This window comes from Vollenhovia emeryi, unplaced genomic scaffold, assembly GCF_000949405.1.
Source record: "Vollenhovia emeryi isolate VEMERY1.0 unplaced genomic scaffold, V.emery_V1.0 DF939124.1, whole genome shotgun sequence".
NCBI lineage: Eukaryota > Metazoa > Arthropoda > Insecta > Hymenoptera > Formicidae > Vollenhovia > Vollenhovia emeryi.
The window spans coordinates 2,816,962-2,841,895 of record NW_011967242.1 but is presented as its reverse complement, the minus strand read 5'-3'; the positions used below and the strand labels follow the sequence as shown (position 1 = coordinate 2,841,895).

The following is a 24,934-nucleotide window of genomic DNA, read 5'->3' as shown; positions in this document are numbered from 1 at the left end:
GGCTAAGCGGGAGCTGGCGATTTATTAAATGCACCGTGACTAATTGCTCCGGCGCGGGGCGCGGGGAGAAACGGGGCGGCGCGACGCTCGGCGTCGCGGATACGCGTCGACGGAATCGCACGGCGCGTTTAGAATGTAAATTACACCGTCGGGTCAAGGGGCAGGAGAAGAGAGTAGGGCCGGGGCGAATTATTGTTGCGACGATTATTATTAACTCGAGCGGCCGGCGCGCCGCGTGGAACGGAACGGTCGGACAAATTTAATACAGAGCGACGAGGGAATTAACGAAAATTAACGAGCGAGATCCACCTGGGTACGGCCGGGTCCTGCCGCCGAGAAATACGCGGAAGGAGGCCGCGATCGCGGAAATAACACCCTGCACGTGTTACCACGCCAGCACGCGGGCGCGCGCGAGCGAGTGTGTGTGTGTCCACGCGCCTACGTGTCGTGTGACATACGACGAGAGGTCCTGACGATGACAGGCCACCGCTTCTGGTGGTCACTCTTATACAGTGGTATCCCATATCGTACCCCACATATCCCCCTCTTTCTCTCATTCCGCCCGCCATTATCATATTTATTAACTGCCGCTCGGTGCTTATATCTACACCTATTCGCTGCCATTCCTATATAATATAATCCGTGCTAGTGACAGCAGCACGTGACACTGCCTACGATCATCTCCCGACCCCGGCCCCTTCTTCCCTCGCCCGCTGCATCGAGCCCCCTTCTCCCCGACTCCTCTGTCCGCAGTTCGCGCCCTTATGTTCCGGTGCTGCAGATTTGTCGTTTGATGCGATTATACCGGGGACGCATGGAGCTCAGACCGGACCGGTATCTGTGGCGAACGCCGAGGGGGTTGTGAAAAGGTGTCACGCGCACGTAAGTTCAACTCGGGCTGAACGAGCGGGGGCGCCTCCAAATTCGGATGAGGAACGCTTAACAATTTAGCAGTTCGCGAAAAGAGATTTCCTCTCCTCCGGTGAAAAAATCTCGGCAGTGCTCGAAATATATTTGCGCGTACTGGTTATCGTGTACGACGCTGCACGGACGTGAAATGAATCGCGATAAAATTGAAGAGGAAACAACGTAAGTCGCGAAACATCGAATCTTCCCAGGCTTTGAAATCAGTGCGGCAAAGAGTCGCGAAATTCCGTTTCATTTCTAATTATTTCTATTAATTCCGGCTCCCCCCGATAGAAACAAAATATATATTCAGGAAAGAAAAAGGTGTAATATAAACTGAAAAGTAGCGATTCGTTACTTTTTGAGTGACTGTAACTAAATTACATTTTTAGCGGAAAACCTGCAACTGTAACTAGATACTTTTATAAAGTAACTTTTCCAACCCCGGGTTTGCGTTACTGCATTTTCCTAGTCGCAACTCTGACGCGGGATTATATCGAAAAAGGACTCTGCAAATGCAGTTAACTCCGCATTATACGTGTTTCATTGTCGGATCAGCTTGCGGTCCATTATGCAAGCTATACTAATTGCCGCGATGCTGGCTGCAGGCGGCTTTGTCCGCTTTGTTACCTATTTCCGATGATAAATTCCGCGCCGTCCTCTCTGCGTGTTTTCCCGCGTACAAGTAGCATGCTCGCTATGATCTCCATGGTGATTTTAAATCAATCGTGGCTATATGGGCTTGTCTCCCGCAGCGAGACCTGTTTCTCTACGCGATGACGTACAGCGCAATATCGTGACAACGAGGCAATGAAACTAGCTATAAAGTACCGCGCGTGCAACGGACACGGGTCAAAAATTTTCAATACCTAATGCCTAATGAACGATCACTTTTCTCCAAGTGGCTCAAATGAATTACGGCTACGTTCGGCTGGTCAAAAAAAAAAGGCACAGCGTAATTTAACGCTTCAAATTACGCCTCTTTACCAGCCACTGACGAAGCCATCCATTAACGAAGCACTGCGATCGCTAAAATATCGCTAATAAAACGTGCGAGCGATATTTTTCACGCTCGTCATCACGCGCAGGTGTATCCCGCCGCGACTCGGCTCGCTGTACCGAATTGTAAATTCATGAAGGAGAAGGAAGCGACGCCGCCGCCGTCGCCGCCGCCGCCGCCCTACGACAGCCCCGTTCATGAATACCGAGGAGACAAAATCATGGGGTTGTCTCCCGGTCTAAGATGCCTCGCAGGAGCGAGGCGGCAGACGGCGACGACGGTGACGTGACGGTGGGTGCCGACGTTCTTGCAGAGGATGCTAATGTCCGCCGGGTCGTCGCTGCCACCCTCGCAAAAGGGTTGCCTTGTTTGCCGTAGGAGCGAGCTCCTCCGTGCCGCGGCCACTCGTAATTCATGGGACCGTAGATTATATCGGCGCCTACCCCCCGGCGCGGTGGGACTCAATTAGATTCCTGTCAAACTGTTATTACAGGCAAAGCGCCGTGCCGAATAAAATGCTTATAATTACCGCGAGGAATATCTTCCTCTCCAACGGCCCCTCGATCAAACGTTCGCGCGGTAAATATGGCAAGTGAAACCGGGAACATTTCACGTTTCGTCACGAGGACGAATTATTTTTAATATCAACGAGGTTGCGCTGATTTCCTGTGTCGCAATTATTTTTATGATTTAAGTTTATACCGACCACGGGTCCTCAGATAAATCATGACGCTTACGAAGCTCCAAACTCCGTATAATTTATACAGTGCGATCGTTTTTCTTCGTGGGCGCAACGCGGATTTTCGTAAAGCCCGTAGACTACGGATTGAGATTGAGATCCGATTGAAATTTGACCAGAGTAAAATTCGCTAAACTTGAGATTAGTGAACTATACCCTGATTGGTCAAATTTCAATCTAATCTCAAGCCGTAGTCTGACACGGGCTTTTAGAACAATCGAAAATGAGTATAAGCGAATCTATGCTCCGACAAGATCCGCCATATTTCGCATGGCGACGGAACTAAAGCCAATTTCTGTCTTGCCGAGGGTAACGCTATACCACGGCGCGATACAGATACCTGGCACACGGCTGCAAGAGCGAATATCGTGAATTCCCGCGTCCTCCATAGCAAAGGCATCCTGCCATGGCAATTACCTACGGCACAAGGGAGTCGAGTAGCAATATCTGGACGTTATTCAGTTCGGTTATCCCGACTGGAATGCTTTGTGTCGCAGACTGGCTGCATTTCCATCTGTATAAACGAACGTCTGTGAGATGCCCGGGCCATAAATTTTGCATTATCCCATATAAATTTTGATCTCGTTACGTGGCAGACGATCGCGATCAAGATCGAATCGATCGAGACGGTTCGACGGAAAGGATCCGTCTCCGACGAGCTTAAACCTCGACACTACGAAATCCAAAAATAAGCCTCAATTTTTACATCCGCCGCGTTTCTGTCTCTTCAGTGTCGACGTCCGTTCGCGATCCTCGCGAACGAATAAATAGCGTGTCCAGTACTCGTACAAATGCATTCTAGTAGGCTATTAAAATTTATTTGTTATAATTTAATCGAGAAAATCGAGATGGAAATGAGCTTCGAAGGATTCTCTGCCTCTAATTTCGAAGACTAAACATTTAATGCCACATCATTTCTCCTCACGATTTATTCTTTGCAACGCGAGTCTTCTATCTTAAATCTGTGGTCAAATTGCCGATTAATTTTATCTTATATAATTACATCGATATTAATCCACTGCATTATGCAGTTGTTCACGTGTGTAAACTTTTGAATTAGATTTTAAACTTCATAAATTATTCATTGCTGTCCACGATTTAGACCTAGAGAGATCACTTATGTTACAACGGTAAGTTACCACGAAGACTACACCCACAGAAAACATTTCCGGATTCAATGCTATTACACTTGAATGTAACATAAAACAGGATCGATATAGCGCCAGTCATACATGTATTTATTATAGAGAAAGGAATATTTTAAACAGTATGTATCGTCTTTTGTCGAATATCGCGGTCCATCTTCGTGCGTTGTAAGATGGAGGGAAAATTAATTCTAAACGTAAGAATGTATAAACTTACATTTATACAAGTTACTCTTGTCTCAATATAGTAAATCAATCTTTTTCAATTCGACAGAGGAGAATAAGAATTATTGATTTTATTTTAATATTGTTTTATTTTTATGCTAAATGAGGTTGTGAGAAATATAAATGCGTCATGAATATTTTCTGTCTCGGTAACAGAAATCCTTTCTGAGGGTGTAAAAATCGGCGCAACGTCAAACCTTCAAGTGGAGAAATCTACCACTTTATTGATGGTTAAGAAACATTTGTTTCTGGAATATCGCAAGAGACTAGAAATTAAATTTAAAAAAAAATTAATCCAAGATCATACCGCAACCTCGGGACAAAAGGGCAGTTCAGTTTCGACAGGCACACGAGCATTCGCGAGCGAATCGATCTGTACACAGTCGGAACGAGCGAGGTGCGTCCTCCCACGGATAATTTTCACGAAAATATATTCGTATACGTATAAATTAATGACGACAACAACTTTCAAAGGCCCGGCAATGTTTAATTCGAGAATAAAACAGGTTTATAACAACGTGTAGATAATTAATAGCGACATATCATTAGCCGTACACGTTAGCCCAGCCACGCAAGGGGGGCACCCGTCTTCCGCGGGGGGAAGAGCGTTAATGTCCGCGGTACTCGCGCGATCGAATATGCGCGAGCGGTGCCCATCCGGCCGCGTGGACCGCGAGGAAGGGAATGCGTTGGTGGGAACATCTCCGCCTATGAACGGATCCCTACTCCGCGCGGGTAAACGCCCCTACGGATACGCCCCAGGAGCGAGCCCGGCGTGGGTGGCAGGGCCGCCTCTGTTTCTCCGGACGAGGCGAATCGTTTTTCGGGGTAACATTCCACCTACTGACCGAGACTCTTCGGCCGCCGAGACGAGCGATTGCGAACCGATTGATTTGACGTTGCCGAAACTAGCAACGGAAGTTGGCCGACTGACGAGAAACTCCTGGACGCCGCGCGGAGAATGGACGGCGAAGCCGCGCCGTCGTGGCGAGGGGCTTCTTTTCCTCTCAACGCGGAAGCCGGATCGGCGCACTCGTGCCTGTCCGAATCACTTGAGTTGTTTTACGCCGACGATACGCGTATCTCATTTTTACGGGATATTTCCGCAACTATCGTGCATCGCAGTCGTATTATTGCGTTACGATTGCGCCGTAAAGTGGCGCAAGTTATGTAATAATTGTTCAAATGTACACGGGGGAGGGGGTCTCCTCTTAAAATTGATCCCGAAAATCGTGTAATCGTGGGACAACATGGCACTTCGAACAACTTTGGTTTTCGGAAATTTTACCATACATTTTGCTAGTAATTATACTTGCAAGTAGTGTACGTTCCGCTAGTAAAATGTAAGGTGAAATTTCAACAAACTCTCATAAAGTTCTTCGAAATGCCATGTTGTCTCACGATTTTCAGGATACATTTTAAGAGAAAATTCCGTGTAATTGTCACGGTGTCGGACAAGGCGCCGAGTGACCACAACGCAATAATACAACTAGACAGATACATTTAATATCGCCAGTAGTTAAAAACCAATGATATCTAATTTTAACGACCTACACTGGCCAATGTTTTTGTTTTAAAAAACAAAACACGTTACAACGTTTCGGTCCCGGATTTGGACCCTTCTCAAGTAACCTGTTACAAAATTGTTAAAGATCACATGTTAATTGTTTGGACGCGTGTGTTGTTTTTTAAGTAAAAACATTGGCCAGTGTAGGGGTCGTTAAAATTAGATATCATTAATATAACTATAATTCAATGGAAAAATTACGCGAAAATGAGACGGTATTTGTAGCACAAAAATGACGCGTTCAATTGATAATTTATTTAAGACAAATCCTACGAAAAGTAAATCTTTCCTTTCATTTCTTAAGTTAATTCTTAAAGTAAGTCCTTTTTTCTTCTTCATTTATATAGAAACTTGAGTAGTTTACGTCTCGCGACAATTATGTCCCACGCCTACTACAATCCTTATTAATATAACGACTATTGCCGTTAGAAAAGCGACATCGTTGTTTCGTACGCGCTTTTTTTTCGCCATCACGAACAGTCGCGGCCATAACGAACAAATAAACGTTAAAGCGATTCGGATCGCATTGGAGGGATCTAAATTCAACGAACGTGCAGAAATCACCCGCGGGATCGAGGACTCTCCCTCCCGTCCCTCTCGCCGATTCAAGCGAGGCGCAGCATCCAGCATCCAGCAGCCAGCAGCAGGCGGCGGTCGGAAAAACAGTTGCGAGAGCACAAAAGCCCGTCGCCTGTCTAACGAGCGATTAAGCTCCAACGTCGACGGCGACGGCGACGAGGACGAGGACGACGAAGACGGTTGGCTCGAAAAATGTCATAAGATGGCATTGTGCCTGGCGTGGCACTCGTGGCTCCATTGGCGCGTACACGATGGCACATTGTTTATCGAGCGGCTGGCACAGAGGCGCGCTGCGCACTCGCGGCTTTTGTCAAATTATGCCAATGTTCACCTCGCTCTCTCTCTCTCTCTTTCTCTCCTTTTCTCCGCGCTCGAACGTAGGGCGCGTATGTGCCCATCAACGTGTCGGACCCGTCCGGAGAGAAAGAGAAAAGGGAAGGAAGGGAGAGAGAGAGAGACGAGAGGCCACTCGACGAACGTGCGACGAATGCGCGGAGAGAATAACGTTCCCACACACGGAGCGCCCTACGGCCCACCAGGGGCGACGGCGGGCCCCGTTCCCCGAGCCCCACGACGAAGACGAGTAGCGAAGGCATACGGAGGCGTTTTCCGTGAATGGAGAGAGTGTCGTTATTTCCGCGAGACTGGACGGCCGGAGTCAAGGAGCTGCGACGCCGGTGGGGCCCCTTCTCGCACGGGGGGCCAGGTCAACCGCGGATCCGGGAGCGGGTTCGCACAGGTGGGGCCCTGTCCTGTAACACGCTGCGGGAACATTATCGACGGGCGGATGCCCTGCGCGGGAAACGTCGCGGGGGGGCCTGCAAGACGCGAGGCGGAAACGATGCCCGTCGGCGCGGCGGTCCGTATCCGCAATCTCCTCTCTCTCTCTCTCCCTACCGATCCAATTGATTATTTAGACGGCCCGAAGAGCGGGGACCGATAACGCCTGCGCAAAGTATCGCTATTTTTCCCGCCTCAGACATTCCCATTCAACCGCCTTTATCGTCGATGCTTCCAAAGTATCGGCGACTTGTTCCCTGTCGCAACATTTACGTCAATTCGGGGATACGTTTTGCGTAAGATTAAACGATCGCTGATCCGGAGCGGCAAAATTACGAATAATAACTATCGATCACCCCCGATTGCGCACGTCGTACAGTTTCGCCGTGCATTGGCATCTGTACTTATTATGAAACCGTAAGTGTCTAAAGGCCTGTGTAATACATGTCAGCAGAAAATTACATTAAACCTCGGTACCGGTTAAAAACTGACGATATTCTTGTATCGTTTAAACCTAATATACAATGTGCTCTCGGCGTCTAGAAAGTCTATTTTATACAAGCAAATTGAAACGCTTAAAAAATTTGTCGACAGTGTACGATTTACAGTGCGTAATATGCAATTTATCCACTTGCGCAAATTTTTTAAACGTACACTGAGACAATTTCTCATCGGATAAATCAATTAAATAGTGTTTCCAATGGTTAAATTTTCGTATTACATCATGAATACATCCGATAAAATGCAGTTACCGACAAAATTTGATTGCAAGACCGATCATATTTTTCATCGGATACACAATTCAATCCGATATATCCGTTTGTTATTATGTAATTGGATTATCCGATTATATTTAATCGGACATTTTTCTCAATTTATTTATTGACTACACAATAGAATGTGTCTAGACGCGAAGAGCACATTGTAGATTAGGCTCCAAGATATTGATACTTTCGTAGAAAAGCGATTCTTAACAAAAACTGAATTATGTCAGGAACATTTCCTCTGAGTTTCAATATTTCTGCTACACACATTTCTTTTTGATAAAATGTATAACTGGTGCACTGAGAAAATTTTTCGTCGGATAAACCAAGTAAATAGTGTTTCCAATGGTTAAATTTTCGCATTACACCATGAATACATCGATGAAATGCAGTTACCGACAAAATTTGATTGCAAAACCAACCACATTTTTCATCGGATACACAGTTTAATCGGATATATCCGTTTTTCATTACGTAATTGGATTATCCGATTATATTTAATCGGACATTTTCTTCTCAGTGTGCAAATGATTATTTGACATGCGCAGTTCTGTTTACGTCTATGATGCAAAATGACGGCGCCGTCACAATTAGAAACAATTAATACCGCGAGTTATAAAGAATAAATTACTGACGGTTGCCTCTCAGATCCCCTCCTCCTCTCGAGTTCCTTCTTCTGTCACAACACTCGCGAAAAAAGATTAATTGCACTCGCACACGCGTCAATTATTAGAACGCGATAATCATGCAGTTCCGATTATTATTTAATTTCTTTATTAAAAGCGGAAGACGTAACTTCCGTCCTCGAGAGATTTTTAATGTACATTTTAATAGCCTCAGTTGTGAAAATGATAAACGAATTACATTTAAAACCCGTGAGAAATTCGAAGCGCGATGTGATACTCGGCAAAAGTCAATCGGCGCGTTACAACTGTGAATCAGTGAATATTCAGTGTTTGCAGTGATAATCCACTGATTGACTTTCCGAGAGTACATATTCAAACAAAAGCACGAGTTGAAAGATACTTATTACTCTTTATCGCGAGACAACAATATGTAACTCTCATTCCGTACGTATACTTTTAAAAGAATAAATCGTACGAGATGTCTGCTATAAGTCGCGGATGATCGCCCGTTAATCTTTAATTGCGCCAACTATGTCGTAATTAAGATATCTAACTGTAAGATACAGGCGAGTTATTCACGAAAGAGAAAGCGAAAATGAGACCTCACTCGTCGAAGGATAATTGAAAACTAACGGACAAGTTGTTTACGCTTTACTTATTTCGACACTGTAGCTGTGTGCGTGTGTGCGTGTGTACGTGAGGCGTGCGGCCGCGGTTGTGTTCGGCGCGTGACTGTTGTCAATAGACAAGTTCGACGCGCTATCATTCACCTTGGGACACTCGACTGGGAGGGTGGGGGCGCGCGACGCTCCGCGTATCTTCGCATTATCTCCTGAGACGCGATCGCGACAACTATTAGCGCGATACGTTGTAGCGTCTTACAATCGTTACGATACACGATTCTCATTGTCAGCCCGCGCGGTAATCACAGATTTCTAAGCATAACGGCGTGGCGACGGTTCACTTACCGGGACAGACACCTCGCGCGATTTATTCATTTGGAAGTGATAATAATAAAATAATAAAAGGCTACTCATCGTCTCGGGCTAGTCTGCGATAAATTCCATAATAACGCTCGAACTTATACGCGTCTCGCGACGCGATTTTTCGTCGCTTCAAATAGAATTTGCTCGGCATTTCGGGCTCCATAACGCGGAATAATATACGAATCGCGGTGTGATACACGGATTAAATAAATCGACGAAACGTTCACTGAGAAAAATGTCCGATTAAATATAATCCAATTACACAATACAAACGGATATATCCAATTAAATTGTATATCCGATGAAAAATATGATCGGTTCTTCGATCAAATTTCATCGGATAAATTTCATCGGATGTATCCATAATTTAATCGGAAAAATTAACCATCGGAAACACTATTTAATAGGTTTAGCCGATAAAAATTGTTCTCAGTGTTGCGATAAACCGATCGTTCAACGTACTAAATATTTCTCGATTTGATTCCGCGACGAACAGCATCGCGATTCGTTTAATTTGGAAAAGTACTAACTCCTTACTTCGGTATTTGACGAGCACGCAGTGCAAACTCGTTTTTATAATACATCCGTGCTTCTCGCGTCAACAACGTTTTTGTGTCGGTGGTTCGTTGAAACCTTTCGCGGTTTGAAAGTCGTTGATCGAACTTGTAAGACGTTGCAAATATCAGACGGATCGCAGCATCTTCGACACAATCGCACTTTCTCCTGTGATCCCATCGTAATAAAATAAGTGTACGCGAAAGAGTGCCACGAAAAGTGATTGTTATATTGTGACAATTCGCGTCGATAACCGTAATTAACCATATTTCCGCGAGTGTGTGTGGTGTTGTGCGAATACAAGGAACTCTGAGACGAGGAGGAGGCGTCGTAGGAAGAGACTGGGCGATGGTGACGGAGCAGCTATGGGGTGGACACCTTTTGACGAGGTATTGTACATTATTTTTTAAGATATCGCTGGACTACGCGACTGCGTGAATAACGCAGATGACCAGAGCTCGCATTTGTTGTCCGCCGTTCGTGTCGATTTGACGGACGAGCGTTTTTTTCTCTCTAAATCAAAAGGTGCGAATGTGACAGTTCCGTATTTGTATAACGATCGTGTCATTCACGTTTCGAATCAGAATTTTCTCGGATGAATATGTCCCGCGAATAAATCCAATATTTATTATTTAATTTTTGTGACATCTCGTGACTATATTTAATAAACGTAGCTAGTGATTAAAAATACGCCATTGATTACATTATTTTAATGAAATCTGCGCGCGTGTCGATATGATTGAAAATCTAGATAAATGAAAATACTGTGAAAATTGAGTTTCTGTCCAATAAAATCTGAATTTGACTGCAAATTAATTCAGAGGGAGAGAGAAAGAAAGAGAGAGAGAGCTGTTACTCGTCAAACTTTAAACAATATTACCGTAAGGCACTGACTGGCAGGATCGTTACTTTCGTAACGATCATTTTTTCGCGTTCTCTGTTGCACGCCACCCTTTATCTACCTGGCTCGCTTTCAATTCCGTCGATATAATAACCGACAATATTAGTACGAAAAATTTCGAGGCGGGAGAACGAACCTGACGAATCTGTCGCGGTGACTGTGCTAAACCGGCCGCTTTGTGCGGGAAATCGAATAGAAGCCGACATTTGTATACGGTACGCGCGCGGGGGTAACGTTTAAAAGTACGACGCTGAGGGATCCGGGCTTCGAGGGTGGGTAGCGATTGAGCTCTCGAGCACTTGAACACGAGCTGAGAAGAAATGCGGGGAGAACAATGGACAGAGGTAACCAGGAGCTGGTGCTGCGTCATCGCGGTGCTTGGAGCCCGTCCCCGGTTCGTCGCCGGTAACGAGATGCGCTCACGAAGGGGCTCACTCACCTTTCCGTGACCCGTCATGCGGACCGACCACCCACCGGTTTCCTCGGCGCTGCTCGTCCTCCCGAGCGCCGCATTATCCGACGGTCGCATTAACGTCGACAGCGATATTAAATATCGCGTGTAACGTCCCTCTCGTTTCGTTCGCCGATTCTGTTTAGAACACTGGCGTGTCTTTCCAACAGCGAGTGTCCCTCCCTCCCGCTCATCTTGATTCGCTTTACGCGCGGTATGAGCAAAATCAAAATCGAAAATCTCGGTTCTCCTCGTCGCGACATTAATTAAAATCGCTCGTGTTTTCGAGTGCGTTTCAAATTGCGGGGAATATTTCCGAGCTGGCGGACGTGGTGGGCGATCGACGGTATTAGTTAACAGAACACGCGCGGTGACGCTTTCGTATTAGATGTCAATCTCAAAGTACAGAGAAAAAAAAACAGACTGTGGGAGTGATTTGTGCTCGATCGGTGTGGGAGACCGCGGTAGAAGAAATTCTTCGGAAGACGATGCGAGTCGTGCCTTCAGAAGACGAAGCGTAATCGAGCCCCGGAGAGAACCGAGAAGGATCTCGTCGCGACGCTGCAACGTGCCACTTAAAAAGCAAGAAAAAAAGAGAGAGAGAGGAAAAATAAAAAGAATTATCGGCAGCTGCTTGATCTTTCCGCGCGGTCTCGCATGCCGTCTTACAAACGATTCTCGGGCAATGCCTGCTTATTAAACGGTGGCAGCGTTATTCTCGGCTAGAGGGAACGGGAAGGTAGAAGAAAGCCACAGGCGGCGTGCACTTGGCTACTTGGCATTTACATCCACCATCCATTTCGCGCAACGGGCTCTTGAAGCAAGCTCCCCCCTCCTTCGTTCTTCAGGCTTTAGATGCCTCGCGTCCGTGCACGAGTGCGTTTTTACGTTACGTCGGCACAGGCGCGCTTCTCGTGCGTATTCCTCGCGAGCGCGTATATGAAATGAGACGGGAACGCGAAGAGGGCGAGAGGTGGGGAAAAGTGCGGAGGGAACGCGAGGAGAGAAAGAGACAAAAGGTAGAAGAGGACTTCGATGTGCGGTCATACGCGATCGCGTGAGGCGAGGGCGCACCTGGACCTTCTTTTTCCATGTGCGGCCCAAGAGTCCTCACTGCCTTCTTACTTCGCGATTCAACCGCCCGACCGGCCGCCTTCTAAGCCACGCACACCGAAGTTCCTTTACTCCGTCTCCTTTTCTTCGTACCTTGTCGTTCGTTGCGCGCATCATTGAAATTCGCGAGTATCGTCGTCGGAACCGGGATGTTATTTTCTCGCGCGGTTCTAACCGACAGCTTCCCGCTTCTTCGTGAAGGAAGCTTTTCCGCAGAGTCTCGCTCAAATTTCCGTATATTATACGCGGAACTAAAGTATGTATTATTAAAGACGCCAGGTATGGTCAAGAAAACACTGACGTTGTTAATTACCGCTGGCCACGTTGGAGAATTCTGATTAGTACAATTTTAAGATTTTACGAAAGTTTAAAAATCACTTCCGAGATATGTAGAGCCGTTCCTAACGCTCTTTCTTATCTCCTTTCGAATCGAATTCGCGCAGCGACTTCATTGCGTGGACTTATATTGAACAAGGACGCAAGGGGATGCAAGCCCCGCTGCGCTCAGAGAGCTTCGGACTATGGTGAGAGAAATCGAGAGAGCGGCGTACCTGATAAGCGACCGCAACCACTAGCGTAGGGTAGGGTAGATCTCGATGCAGATAGAGTTTTATTTCATCAAAGGGACAATAACGGAACCGCGATAACATCGAGTGCGGAGAGACGCGTCTTTATCCTTCCGATGATTTATAATCCGCGAAAAATGTATCGATCCAAGTCACTAATTAACCGGAAAGAGCCTCGCTGAAAAGGATTAAAATATTCAAGTATAACGTCAGAAATATTGTAAATGCGTCTGCCTGCTGAGGATTGGCGTCAGAACGCAGCGACCTCGAGGAATGTGGGAGGAAGCGTAGGAATTTACGGGCAAGTGTAATAATCACCGGACAGCTGCTTTCATTAAGGAAATATTGTGTATTTCAATACAGAGTGAGAAATTCCAAATGCCGGTTCGGCCATTCGGTGACACATCGATATATCGCTACATCCCATCACGGCACGGAATTTCGTACGCGAAATTCAATGCGGCGACACTTACATACCTAATTCAACCAAAACCTCACTGTTAGCCATTAATATACAATCCACAAATTATACGTACGTCAACGTACCCGTTCTAATCGTTAGACAATGATATGAGAATCCTATAATCCATAACTGTAGATGATAATAAACACGGAAAAAAACATTTAGCTGCTGTAGCTAAAACTTAGTAAAATATGGACAGCTAATATTTTTAGTTGTGATAGCTCAATATTTTGCTACGACAGCAAACCGTTTGCTAAAAATATTAGCTGTCCATATTTTACTAAGTTTTAGCTACAGCAGCTAAATGTTTTTTTCCGTGAAGATTCAACCTGATTAAAGAAGCGACGAAAAACTTTCCGCTTAAGTTAACTCCAAGGACTATCTAGTCCTTTATGGTACCTCTATAAACGCGAGAACAAAGCTAGTGATTTGACAAGCGTATGTGTATCGGAAAGATGTACAATGCCATTATTATCCAATGCACCATTTATTTTATTAATGAGATTATAGCAATAAAAAAAGAACAGAACGTAAATAGTAAAAGAATCACGATCAAATGTACAATGCACAATTTAATCTGTGATTTTTGAAAGTACTAGATTGACTGTTGCATAAATTGCGCTTGCGTTTTTTTTTCTTATATAATGTGACTCCGCGATATGAATTTTCTTTCACAACATAGATCGTTTCTGACAAGTGTAGCAAATGCATACGCTATATCAAGTTTTCCTCTCGGTTACGAATTTTCCGATAAATTGGAATGTTTCAGAGCGAAAATTCAATAGGAAACGTACAGATATTGCGTGGACACTAAAATTTCTCCTTTTCCAGTGAGCTGGAACAGGTCCTGCCTTAACAAAATTGTCATTCCGTTATCGTGTTATCTCAAAAAATCAATGATGACAGTCGCTACTACAAACCTCGCAGAAAACTTCATTCAAGTCAACGAATTTACAATTCGAAATTTCTAATCAGAAACCTCGTGATTTGAAACATGCTGCGCACGTATTTAGACGATATTTTTTCGATACGTCCTTCATAAAATTAGCCATAAAAAAAGCTGATATCTCATAATCGCGTTAAGAAAGACACGTGCTACAGCATTCGGAATGTAGTACTTAAGAAACGCAGTGCTCAAATACCAAGGGTCTCATGGCGCGTATCGTGCGTACGGCGTAACTCCACGACCAGTCACAGGGTCATTCTGATAGAGCCGTTTCAATGATTCCGTCAAAACGGTTCTGTGATTGGCGATACGCAGGTTACGCTTACGCAAGTTGCGCTCCATGTGACGCCGCCCTAACACCGATTGCGCGTTTGTTGCACCAAGCACTCCGACCTGCCTCGTTTGCGAATTAACGCATCCTCTTAGAACGCGTACTTTGACAATGATCCTTAAATCCTAACTAGACACAATTATTACTTCTTTGCAGAATTTCTTAACTATTATATGATGCGCGACAATTAATCGACCACTTACTCGAACGTCTATCGTCGCCATGCATCTCGGTGGCCTCCTCCACCTCCACCTCCACCTCCCCCTCGAGTCGATGAGTAATTCTATAACATGAGGTAAGCAAAATCTCGACTAAAGCCCATCGTCCTATTTTAGTGCTCTGCTACGGTTTTCTTTATTCCGTGATACAACTTCCAAACTTCCTTTAAGTTCCTTTAGTCGTTTCATGTCAGAGTCGCATTTAATTGGCGACAAGATTAGAAAAATATTGAAAGACAGTTTAGATTGGACGAAACGACGGTAGAGACCAACTTCGATCTCTTCCACGCTCTCCTCGATTTTGTCACGCGTTAATTTCAATTTGCCGATCCGCACTGATGCGAAGCTCTTTATTTAATTTAGCGAGAATGTTATCTGGTCTTCAAGAGTAGTCCTTTCGACAGCTCGTGTTAGGACGCGATAAAGATATGATAAAGAAAAAAAGACATACCCCTCGTTGACCGTAGTAGCCGTGCTGCGCGTTCTGATAACTGCCGGTGTTCCGTGACGATTGCTGGCGATGATTATCGTAATGACTGCGATGATGTTGATAATCCGAGGGCGGGTAATTCGACTGGCGCATACCATACCCGGATGTCCATGGTCCACGCATGTGACTCGAGCTGGCGCTATTGTAACCGTATCCCGATCCCGATTGGTACTCGCTTCGGTAACCTGGAAACAAATGTACGCGGGCACGTTAGTTACGCAAGAGGCAGGTCCACATACGTACAGAGTTTCCCTGTTATGAGCTAGCGGGGTTTCCGCTAAATCAATAGGCATCATCTGTTGGCTCCTTCATAAATTCATTGCCCTTGGAGTGAAATCGGTGGACGGCACATAGTCAGATCGTGCGCGGTAACTGTCGCGAACAGCAATTTGCGACACTGGATGTTGCAAGACCCGCTATCTCGTATTAGAAGCCTATCTCATAATGAGGGACTTCCCTCTGTTTACGCACATAGAAAGAGCCGTGCGGCAATAAGCGGCCGAAAAGTATATCCGGCTTGGAATTCAATCCCTTACTAAATATTGCCGTGAATTAGTTGCGTCGCGAGCGCGCAGTTATTCTCAATAATTAATACGGGGGCACGCGGGGGATGGCGGGGGTCGGGCGGGCGCAATATAGCCGCCTAGATGAATGGGAGCGTGCCGGCGCGTGTCCCTAGTTCCCAAATAATATGCAGCGTGCGTAGGACTCGGTAACGTCACTGGATAAGCACTCGTCCGCGCCGTGAAACGTCATAATAGCGCTACCGAACCCGTCGTTAATAAGGGATTTTCGAAAGCGCACTCCGGGGCGAGGGCAGAGAGCGGGTTATGCGCGTCAGTGCTTATCGTTTTCGATTTAAACATTTTCAATATTGCCGTCCTCGAAACGTCAGGTTTTCCCGCGCGCGCGCTTCTCTCTCGCTACAGAGCCGATAGAAAAATTGGTACAGCGAGACGTAATGATCGCCGCTGACAAAAGGACAAAACGAGCGCGTCGCCGCGCGGATCCGCGACTTCCCGCGTTTGAATATTCATAGCCCTCGAGCGTTCGAATTACGAGACGGCCGCTGGCTTTATGGTTGCGCCCGGGGGGGGAATCCGGAGTACGAGGAAGCGTCGCGTTTGTTTGATGTGTCGCTACGGCTGGGAGTCGATTTTAATTGAATTGATTGCGCGCACGCCGCGCGTACATTCTTCAGTTAATTAATATCTAACGAGTAAGAGCCTCGCTCCGGCAGAACTTTAAGCTGGGCCTCGATTACACGAGGCCTGGGGCGTAAAATCGGAAGATGACAATCACCTTCGGTGCTGTCGCGAGGAAACCGACGCAACAATTGACCGGAGAGAACTCGCGGTTCGAAGGAGACGTCGCTCGGCGAGGAATACTCTGTATTGTCCGGTGATTTCTGCTCGGTGCTCCGCGTCGCTTTGTCACCGTACCTACGTACTTCGATGCCAGCAGCATTCGCGCGAAGTGGCGTAACTCTTTAACCCCCGGGATTCAGCGGCCGTGCGTACAAAGGCTATCACTGACGCACGATAATCGTATAGTTTGGTGCAATCGAGCTCGTAATAGGAGTCGGCAAACACCGCCGATATCATCGAAGACCGAAGGGGCGATCTCACGCGCGTTTGAATACCAGTTTATAGACTCGCACCGTGGTGTCTATGCGAGAGAAAGGGAGACAGAGAGAAAGGGAGACTGTGTCTACCCTTTCTCTTCCACCCCGGCGTTTCCTCTCATTCTTTCGCGGCAACAATAACATCCCCCGTAGATCCCAGGCGGCCCGCGCCCAACGATTCCGACCCCCAACGGTAATCCTCACCCACAGCCTCCGATAGGGGAAAGGAAGGAGGGTTTAACAGTTTACACGTCGGATCATCCCTCGTTATTGTTGCGTTTATGATAATAACGCGCACCGCGCGGCTGCCGGCTCGTGCGTTGCTCGACTCGTTTCAACCCTTCAATCGCGAACCAAATTCGTACGTAACCACGTGCTCAGATAGGTAGTTAATTAGACCTTCGGCGTACGGCACGTTCTCCGAACTCCATTTACACGATTTAAACAATTTTACATCCTCAACAATTCCGCAATATTTTCATATTAATGTACAGTTATGTGTAATGAAAATGTACCGCGAGTGCAGAACGACTAAGAACGTAAAATATAACGATAATTTGAGGACAATTTACTTTTGCGAAAGAGAGAGAGAGGATCCTGTTATAATGTTTCAGAGGTGTTGAAATATAGAAAGTATTTTTCCTCTCGAGATATATTGTACGAGAGATTGAGAATCGAAGAACTTCTATTGATGCGCTAAATATAATTACGCGATATACCGCAGAATTCGCGATTCGACCGAAATCGGTGGGAGATTATTTCTCTATGTGTCAAGTAGCTAAACATAATTAGTAAACGGACAGTAAGATCGACGTTTGCCCAAAACAAATCATCGGCACAGCTGAGCGGCTCGAGAATCATTAGAAACGGGGAAAATGGCGCGCGTCCAATTACGAGACGGAACTTCCGCCGGTTCGAGCCGGGGGAGCTCGAAATTGTATTGGAAGTTAGACGGAAAGGTATCAGGCCCGAGAAAGAAAGACGATTCGTTCATATGTACGTATACGTGCTACAGAGTAGGTACCTACTCGCTATGGGTATTGGATTGGATTGGATTGCCGCGTCAGCAGTACAAACACTCAAAACCTCGATGTGGGTCGGCCTCTCCCGTTCCTGTTTCAAACTGAAATTACACTTTCCCGTCCACCACGTTCGACCTGCCACAATATATAGCCACGCTTTCCCCCTTGGCTGCATCTTTTGTCCATATCGAACTCATAAATGGCATTCGCGAGTCTCTACCCCCTTATCTCTCGATTCTCCAACGGACGGACCTGCCTTTACGTGTCGTTTCCTCTAACGCGAGCTAGCTTTATTCTATGATTTCCACTTCAGGTTTACAAGTTATCTTTTTTTTTATAAATAAAGCGATATTTTTGTTTCACGATTTCTCGATGGGATCGAGAAGAGAAATGTTTGGGTACGCGAAATAAAAGTCCCAAGTGGCTTATTGTTGGATACAATGAGAAAAATTACAATGCTTGATTTTTCGACACGTTTTTCGTCACACCGTGCGCATGTACTGTTTAAAATTTTTTCTTCAGATATATTTGAAGTAAATAAACGAGTAACGTGCTCAACACTTGACATCGCTTTTGATGCAGAAATGACGATTAAAGCGCATGTCCCAAATAGGAGCGGTATTTTCTGGTTAGTGTTGTAGCAAGCGAATGCGATACAAACTGATTAATTGTGAATTAATACGAAAAGTCTAAACAAGAGAGCATTATATTCCTATTTTTATAAAACAATTTCCGAATTGTGATTAATTTCTTCCTACATGAATTATTTTCGACCAAGTACCAATCTGTCTTGACATTATGAATACAGTGATTTTGATAGTCGAGCGGAAATGAAAATTTACCCGAATTAGAATCCTTTAATAAATGCCGCCATTAGTTGCGTCAAGAACGCGTAATTATTGTCAACAATTAATAGAGTGCACGCAGGGGAAAAGGGAGGTGGACTAAACCTTGACCTCCGTTCTTCTTTAGAAATCGCCAACTTTTTCCTTTTATGTACACATTATTCCTATGAAAGCAATTCTCTTCCGATCTTATATGCTTATGGTGGGTGTAGGTAAATATTGTACAACATGTGTAAGTAAAAGGCGTAGGCTACATAAACGCTCTCCTCTTTCTCTCCACCTTGTCCTCCTTTTATTGCACAAGCATATCTTATCGATGGAAGACGTGGACAAAATGAAATTTGTAAATTTCCCATCACATGATGAACAAATTATTGAATCATAATTTTTTAACCACGAATTTGTGCTTTACCCAACGAAACAAGAACGTAAAGATCAAACTACGTTCGATCGTAATGATTTTACTGCTTATGATTTATCGAGCTTCAGTTTCTCAAATATGTTTAACATGTAGAGAAAGAAAATGATCTCTAGTCAGCAGAGACGGAGTTCGGTGAAAATGTTTTGTTGGCGAAACGTGGCTCAAACGCGGGGCCAATCGACGCAATCGGTTATCTCAATCGATTTAAGGGCAATTGTCGGCAGCGTCATAAAAACACCACGCTTGATTTATCGAAGGCATCATTGACGATGCTGCAATTGCGATAATTACTTGGCTTGTATAATACGTAATAATCAACGCGCTAATTTCAATCCGTTTTTCTCAAAATCCAAGCAGCGAGGCTTGCACGCATACACACATTTAGAACGTTAAGAAGAAAGTAAAAGGGGTGATGGAAGAGGGACGAAGGGAGAGAGCCCGCATCTACGAACTACCTGGCTGCAAGAACAATGCGTACACGTTTCTCCCCCATAAAACTCAGCACCCAATGGTACAAGATGGCGCCACCGCCAGGCCAAAGTACCACTCGGGCGATTTCCGGTGGCTTTGTTCCGCCCACCACTCTTGCGGGGCGCGGAGCGGGAGAAGACGAAGAGGAAGGGGGAGGATCGATGGAACCCGTGGTTGAAGGCGCGCCTTTGAGGCCACCGCGTGCTCGCGATGCGTATGCGCAAAATATAAAAAGGCTTTTTCCTCTATGAAGCCAGTTAGTCAGGCAGGCAGTAATTTTTCCGCCGCGCTTCTCGACGCATCGCCTGCCCCCCGCCCCCTGCTCGAGAACCACCCTCTTATTTCACGATCTCGGATTTTTCTTCTTCGCCTGCGCCTTCAGCCTGGTCCTCCGCCATCGTCCTTAACTTCGTCTTCGCCACCGTCACCGCCTCCGTCTTTGGCTTTGTTTCCTCCTTACGCGGTTTTCCTCCGTTCTTCCGTACGAGTATTCATGCATGCTTTTGCGCCGCGAAGACGAATCCATGGGGGATCTTCACTTTCTTATTTCTTCCATCCCCACTTCCGGTCGCCTTCCAGTCGGCGGCGGTAATGGAGGCTCTCGAAGGCGGCTCTTCTAGCGCCTCGACGAGCCGGTCGACGAGACGAAACGGAATGAAACGAAATGAGACGAGACGAGAACCCAAGCAGCATTTATTCCCAACGATTCGCGAGGTTTCTCTTCGCTTCCTCTTTATTTCCTCTCTTCTCCTCCCCTTCCTCCTTGTATGTTTTTTTTTATTTGCTCCAAGAAAAATGTTTCTCGGCATGGACATGCCTGCTCTCTTTTAAGTGTTTGTTTATTTATTTATTAAAATGCCGGGATATATTTTTAATTACTCCACGATTACATCTTGAAGAATTTCAACGGTCACAAGTTTTTTTTAACGAGAAAGTCGCAGCGCCAGCTCTCTCTAAATTGTCCATGATTAGAAATAAAGCACTTTCAAGAATTCAGCTTTATTAAATTTGTGAGAAGCTAAAAAAATATTGGTTAAAAAAGCTACAGAAAGACACGAGAAATGTAATGTGACGTCTCGTTGACGATCGTCAACTAATTTCGTAATACTCCGTAAAACGGTATTTAATTGATCTGTAGCGTATGAAAAACATTTTTTTATTTCGTAAAGGTACAGAGAACTAGTGGAGGCCGCGTAAAGTGTTACCGTATTCTTTAGCCGCGTTATTTACTCCGCGGCTGCAAATTTATTGATTTCACTCGTTTGCGAAAATCACATGTCAATTTTAGAGCGAAACCGATATTGAAATTACGTTGACCAAAGCATCCTACAGGCGCATGTTTATTTCGATAGATGACAACCCGACGGTAACAATTTCAAAATCGTATCTGCTAAATGTTCGGCCGTTTGTCGAAACAATTCAATCTACGCCTCGATGAGCTTTGGGAATCAGCGAAACCGAAACTCGAGTGCGGAAAAGCTCCGATTTCCAACCGGCTCGTGAGTATTCAGCAGAGCTTTCCAATTGCCGTTTCGATATCGATGACTGGACGAGTCCCGCGGTGGCACGAAAGAGACGGACGGAGAAACCACTCGTTCCCGTTCGTTTCTATGTGACCGATTCTATCTACATTTAACGAACGCTTTACTGCAGGCGTCCGTTAAAGCGGAAATACGCGCAATTATCATGTCCTTTGCATTTGGATCCCAATACGGATTTTGTGTCTATTTAGGTAAAATGGCTCTAAATGGCAAATAGCGTGCTCACTTCAAGTGCTCGGCTACTGCTATATTCGTGCAATTATTCAACGCGCGTATCTTACAGGCGTACATTGCATAATATCGTCGCGATAAATACTTCTCTGGCTTACTTTTTTCTTGACTTAGAAAGGCAGCTAGGAGTCAGCTCAGTTATGGGGTCATAGAGTCATCCTGCACGTACCTTTCTTTCAAGTAGAAATATTACGCATGTTAACAACATGTTGCACGACATTTAAACAAACTTTATATTTGCACCTCCGAGAATGGTTGTTAAAACTTGGTGTCTCCGTTGAACAACGAAGTACCTTCTCCAATTGTAAAATCGTAAAGATTAAATGAGCCCTTTACATCTTGAAATTACAACGTACACAGGTACAAGTGAGGTGGGCACTTGACGCGTCTACGTGTCGTTACGGAATTTTCAACGATTTTGGGAGTTTCGTCGATTCGGTTTAGCGATGCGACGCGGTTTTGCAAGCGCGAGCATTTCTGCACCGAACGTTTTTACCTTCGCCGTCGCGACGCGAAGCATTCGAGGATGGCAAGCGAGGGGGAGTGAGGGCAGGACAGAGCACGGGGTGCAGGGGAGAGCGAGACAAAAAGAGGGAAGATCAGAGAAGGAGGAACACTTGACCCTCTGCTTGGGTGCCTGCCGCACACAGCTGATCCTGATGCTGTGCCAGCGAATCCCCCCCGTCCGGGCGACGTGCGTTAATAAACGTATCGAGAGTGTGTTGGTAACTCGATCGTCCGTGCTCTCTTCCCCGTTTCTCTTCTCTACTGTTCCTTTCTGCTTTACTTCTCTCCAACTAATTCCTCCTCCTTATCGCTTCCTCTCTCCTTCGGCCGCCCTCGAACGGTTTTCCGTTCCGTCTCTCTGCAAGTATTCTTACCCCTACTCGAAGTTCTCCACGGTCGTCGATTCACACGGCTCCTCTTTTCCCCCGACTTTGTTCCCTCGGCTTTTCCATCTCTCGTTACGCAAATCGTCCCGTCTCCGTTTTCGAATTCAGTAATCAATTCGCACGTCGTAACGCGCAACACGCACGTACACGTTCTGCGCGATCTGTTTCTTACTCTGTGAATCCCTGATAAATCGCAGGGCAATTTTTATAGAACCGTAAAACTTTCAGGGCTCAATCACGAAGAACTCTGAAATATTTTGCCGTATCTCCCGTTCATAAGAAACATAGAAATATTCTAATAGTCACGTATGCAGTTCGCTAAAATAGTGCCGAAATTTGGTACGTTATTGTAATTTAAAATAATTACCTAATGTACATGCGCGTAATGTAAATGTACATTACCTAATGTACGTGCAACGTGAGAAATGATTGTTTCGGGGGGATTTTATTAGAATTTTCGCAAGCACATTGCAAATAACATCGAGATCAAAAAACAGTCGCGCCCCTCGCAGTCTCCACGTTCTCCAAATTCCGCGGTTCCTCCGCTCTCTCTTTTTCTTTCTCTCGTTTCGTCCGGCGCTGTGTGCGTACGTAACCCCGGAATGTATTATGCGTGTATGCAGATAGACATACACGTACACCCATGCACCCTCGTAATCGACGCACATTTATGGGGGAGCATCGAGAGAAGGGGCGGCCGGCGTACGGGTAACGTGTTGACTCTCGCGATCGTGCTCCTAATTTATTTACCATTTTACAGGGGGAGTCGGATTTTTTCGATCGTCAGTCACGGTTGGCGATCACTTTTAATATCAGGAATGCTCGAATCCGATCGGGTACGAGTACTGTTGTTTATTCGGGAACGAACGGACGGCGATTACTTTGCGCGGCATTGATTTTAATATTTTTCCGAAACGGCTGCGTCTGCGAGACTGCACATTTCGCAGTTGGTCCGTTTTCACGCCCGGAGTATCTCGGCGTGGACGGCTCGATTCGCTTATCTTTCGCGTATCTGGCCAGACACGCCGAGCTGCGAACGCTCGCTGGCGAACGCGAAAGAGACACAACTCGGTGGCAGTCGTGTCAGAGGCGACCAATAAATTTATCGAGCGGGTGTTGGCATGGAGACTGCCGGACAGAGCTCGGTTGGATGGCCCGGAGGGCGATGAGAGGGCACTCGAGAATCCTCCATGAGACCGTCACGGAGAAATTGGAGGCAGCTACGGCACCCACGGCACCCATGGCCCAGGGGGGCGAAGGGGGAGAGAAGAGGGAACGTGTTCGAAGGTAAACTGTACGTAGGTGCGCGGAAGTGAGTGAGAGAGAGAGAGGCAAAGAGAGCGGAAGTGGGACGAGGAGGAAGAGGAGGAAGGATATCGATTCCTCGCGGTGATCCAATCAACGATGGCGCCTTATCTGGCGCCTTTACCGGCGTTATAACTTATCTCCCGTTGGTGATATGATACGTTCACGTTCGGTGACGCGCGAATGATTTTTAGCTGTAACCCCGTATAATTAACGGGCTCGTAATTTGCGGAATTTAACAGCTCGATGTTGGTTAATCCAAATTAGTCAAAATATAAAGTTCATGTTAATCTATAAATTCTACAGACAAATTACATTGACTGGCGTAGCTCGAAGTAATAAGATAACTTCCTCTCCTAAATTTTGAAGCGCAATCATAACACCATAGTTCGAATTATGACAGGATCGGCATAGACTATTCGAAATACCATGGAATAATATTATTTTATAAAACAAGACGAGTCTCGTAAAATTCGAGAGAGAAAGAGAGAGAGAGGCGGCAGGAATCGGACTAAAATAAAATCAGCTGAGCTCCAAACTAAACTAAAACTATGTAAACTAAACTAGAAACAAGATTAAGCTTACTCTAAAAGATTTATAACAGATCTCGTTTTTGCCATCGAAACATTTTTTGGCATTAAATAATATTCAGGAAAGCTGTCGATTCGTTGAATTTCAGTGAGACTGAAAAGTGCATATTTCACGGGACACTTTACGCTTGACAAATTTTGTAAAATAACAAATATCGCGTAAATTAGCTTTTCGAAAATTTCACCTTAACATTTATACGCAGAATTGAGACATGAGACGGCGGTTCCCAATTTATGCTTCGCGCATTTATTACCACGGAGCCAATATTTTCGTTGTTTATGACAGAGCAAAGCGAATATCGGAAAAATCGGGGAAATGCAGAAGGTAGCAGAGGGAGGGAAAGAGAGGAAAAGGGAAATATATTTCCCGTAGTTAGCTACTTGCCTGCTCTCCAGATCAAGCCGATTGCGCCGTTCAAATCTCGCTGTCGTTGTATCGGTTTTTAACGTAATGGCGGGGGGGGAAAAAAAATGCGACGCGCTCCTACATTTCGTGAATATTAGAATCTATTACGACAAACGTGATAAAAAGAATGCGTAATTAGTCGATTAATTCTGAAGCGGGCGAAATGGACTCAGAATTTTTTTCAGATTCTTTTTTTACAAGACCGCGACAAAGGGAAATCGTTAGTGAACTGGG

The 24,934-nt window shown here is 45.6% G+C and overlaps 3 protein-coding genes across 4 annotated transcripts in view; 2 read left to right on the top strand and 1 right to left on the bottom strand.

Annotated features, from left to right (window-relative positions):
* Positions 1 to 10,210: 10,210 nt before the first annotated feature.
* LOC105569457 (cyclin-dependent kinases regulatory subunit) overlaps positions 10,211 to 24,934 on the top strand; it is a 38,652-nt gene continuing 23,928 nt past the window's right edge. The window contains exon 1 of the mRNA XM_012025948.1: positions 10,211 to 10,261. The gene's annotated coding sequence lies outside the window, so the exon portion shown is untranslated. The remainder of the gene's footprint in view (positions 10,262 to 24,934) is intronic.
* LOC105569456 (5'-3' exoribonuclease 2 homolog) overlaps positions 13,233 to 24,934 on the bottom strand; it is a 31,418-nt gene continuing 19,716 nt past the window's right edge. Inside the window, exons 16-18 of one of the 2 annotated variants that reach the window (XR_001009510.1) lie at positions 15,313 to 15,536; positions 13,696 to 14,926; positions 13,233 to 13,531 (exon numbers count right to left, since the gene is read on the bottom strand). Coding sequence is in view for 1 of the 2 variants with exons in the window: in XM_012025943.1 (XP_011881333.1) it covers positions 14,855 to 14,926; positions 15,313 to 15,536 (296 nt within the window). In the remaining variant the exon portion in view is untranslated. Of the gene's footprint in view, positions 13,532 to 13,643; positions 14,927 to 15,312; positions 15,537 to 24,934 lie in introns of those variants that run through there. The other variant, XM_012025943.1, reaches the window with a different exon arrangement.
* The window catches only part of LOC105569455, a 6,966-nt gene continuing 5,513 nt past the window's right edge, over positions 23,482 to 24,934 (top strand). Inside the window, exon 1 of the mRNA XM_012025942.1 lies at positions 23,482 to 23,686. Coding sequence (XP_011881332.1) covers positions 23,550 to 23,686 — 137 coding nt within the window. The 5' untranslated portion in view covers positions 23,482 to 23,549. The remainder of the gene's footprint in view (positions 23,687 to 24,934) is intronic.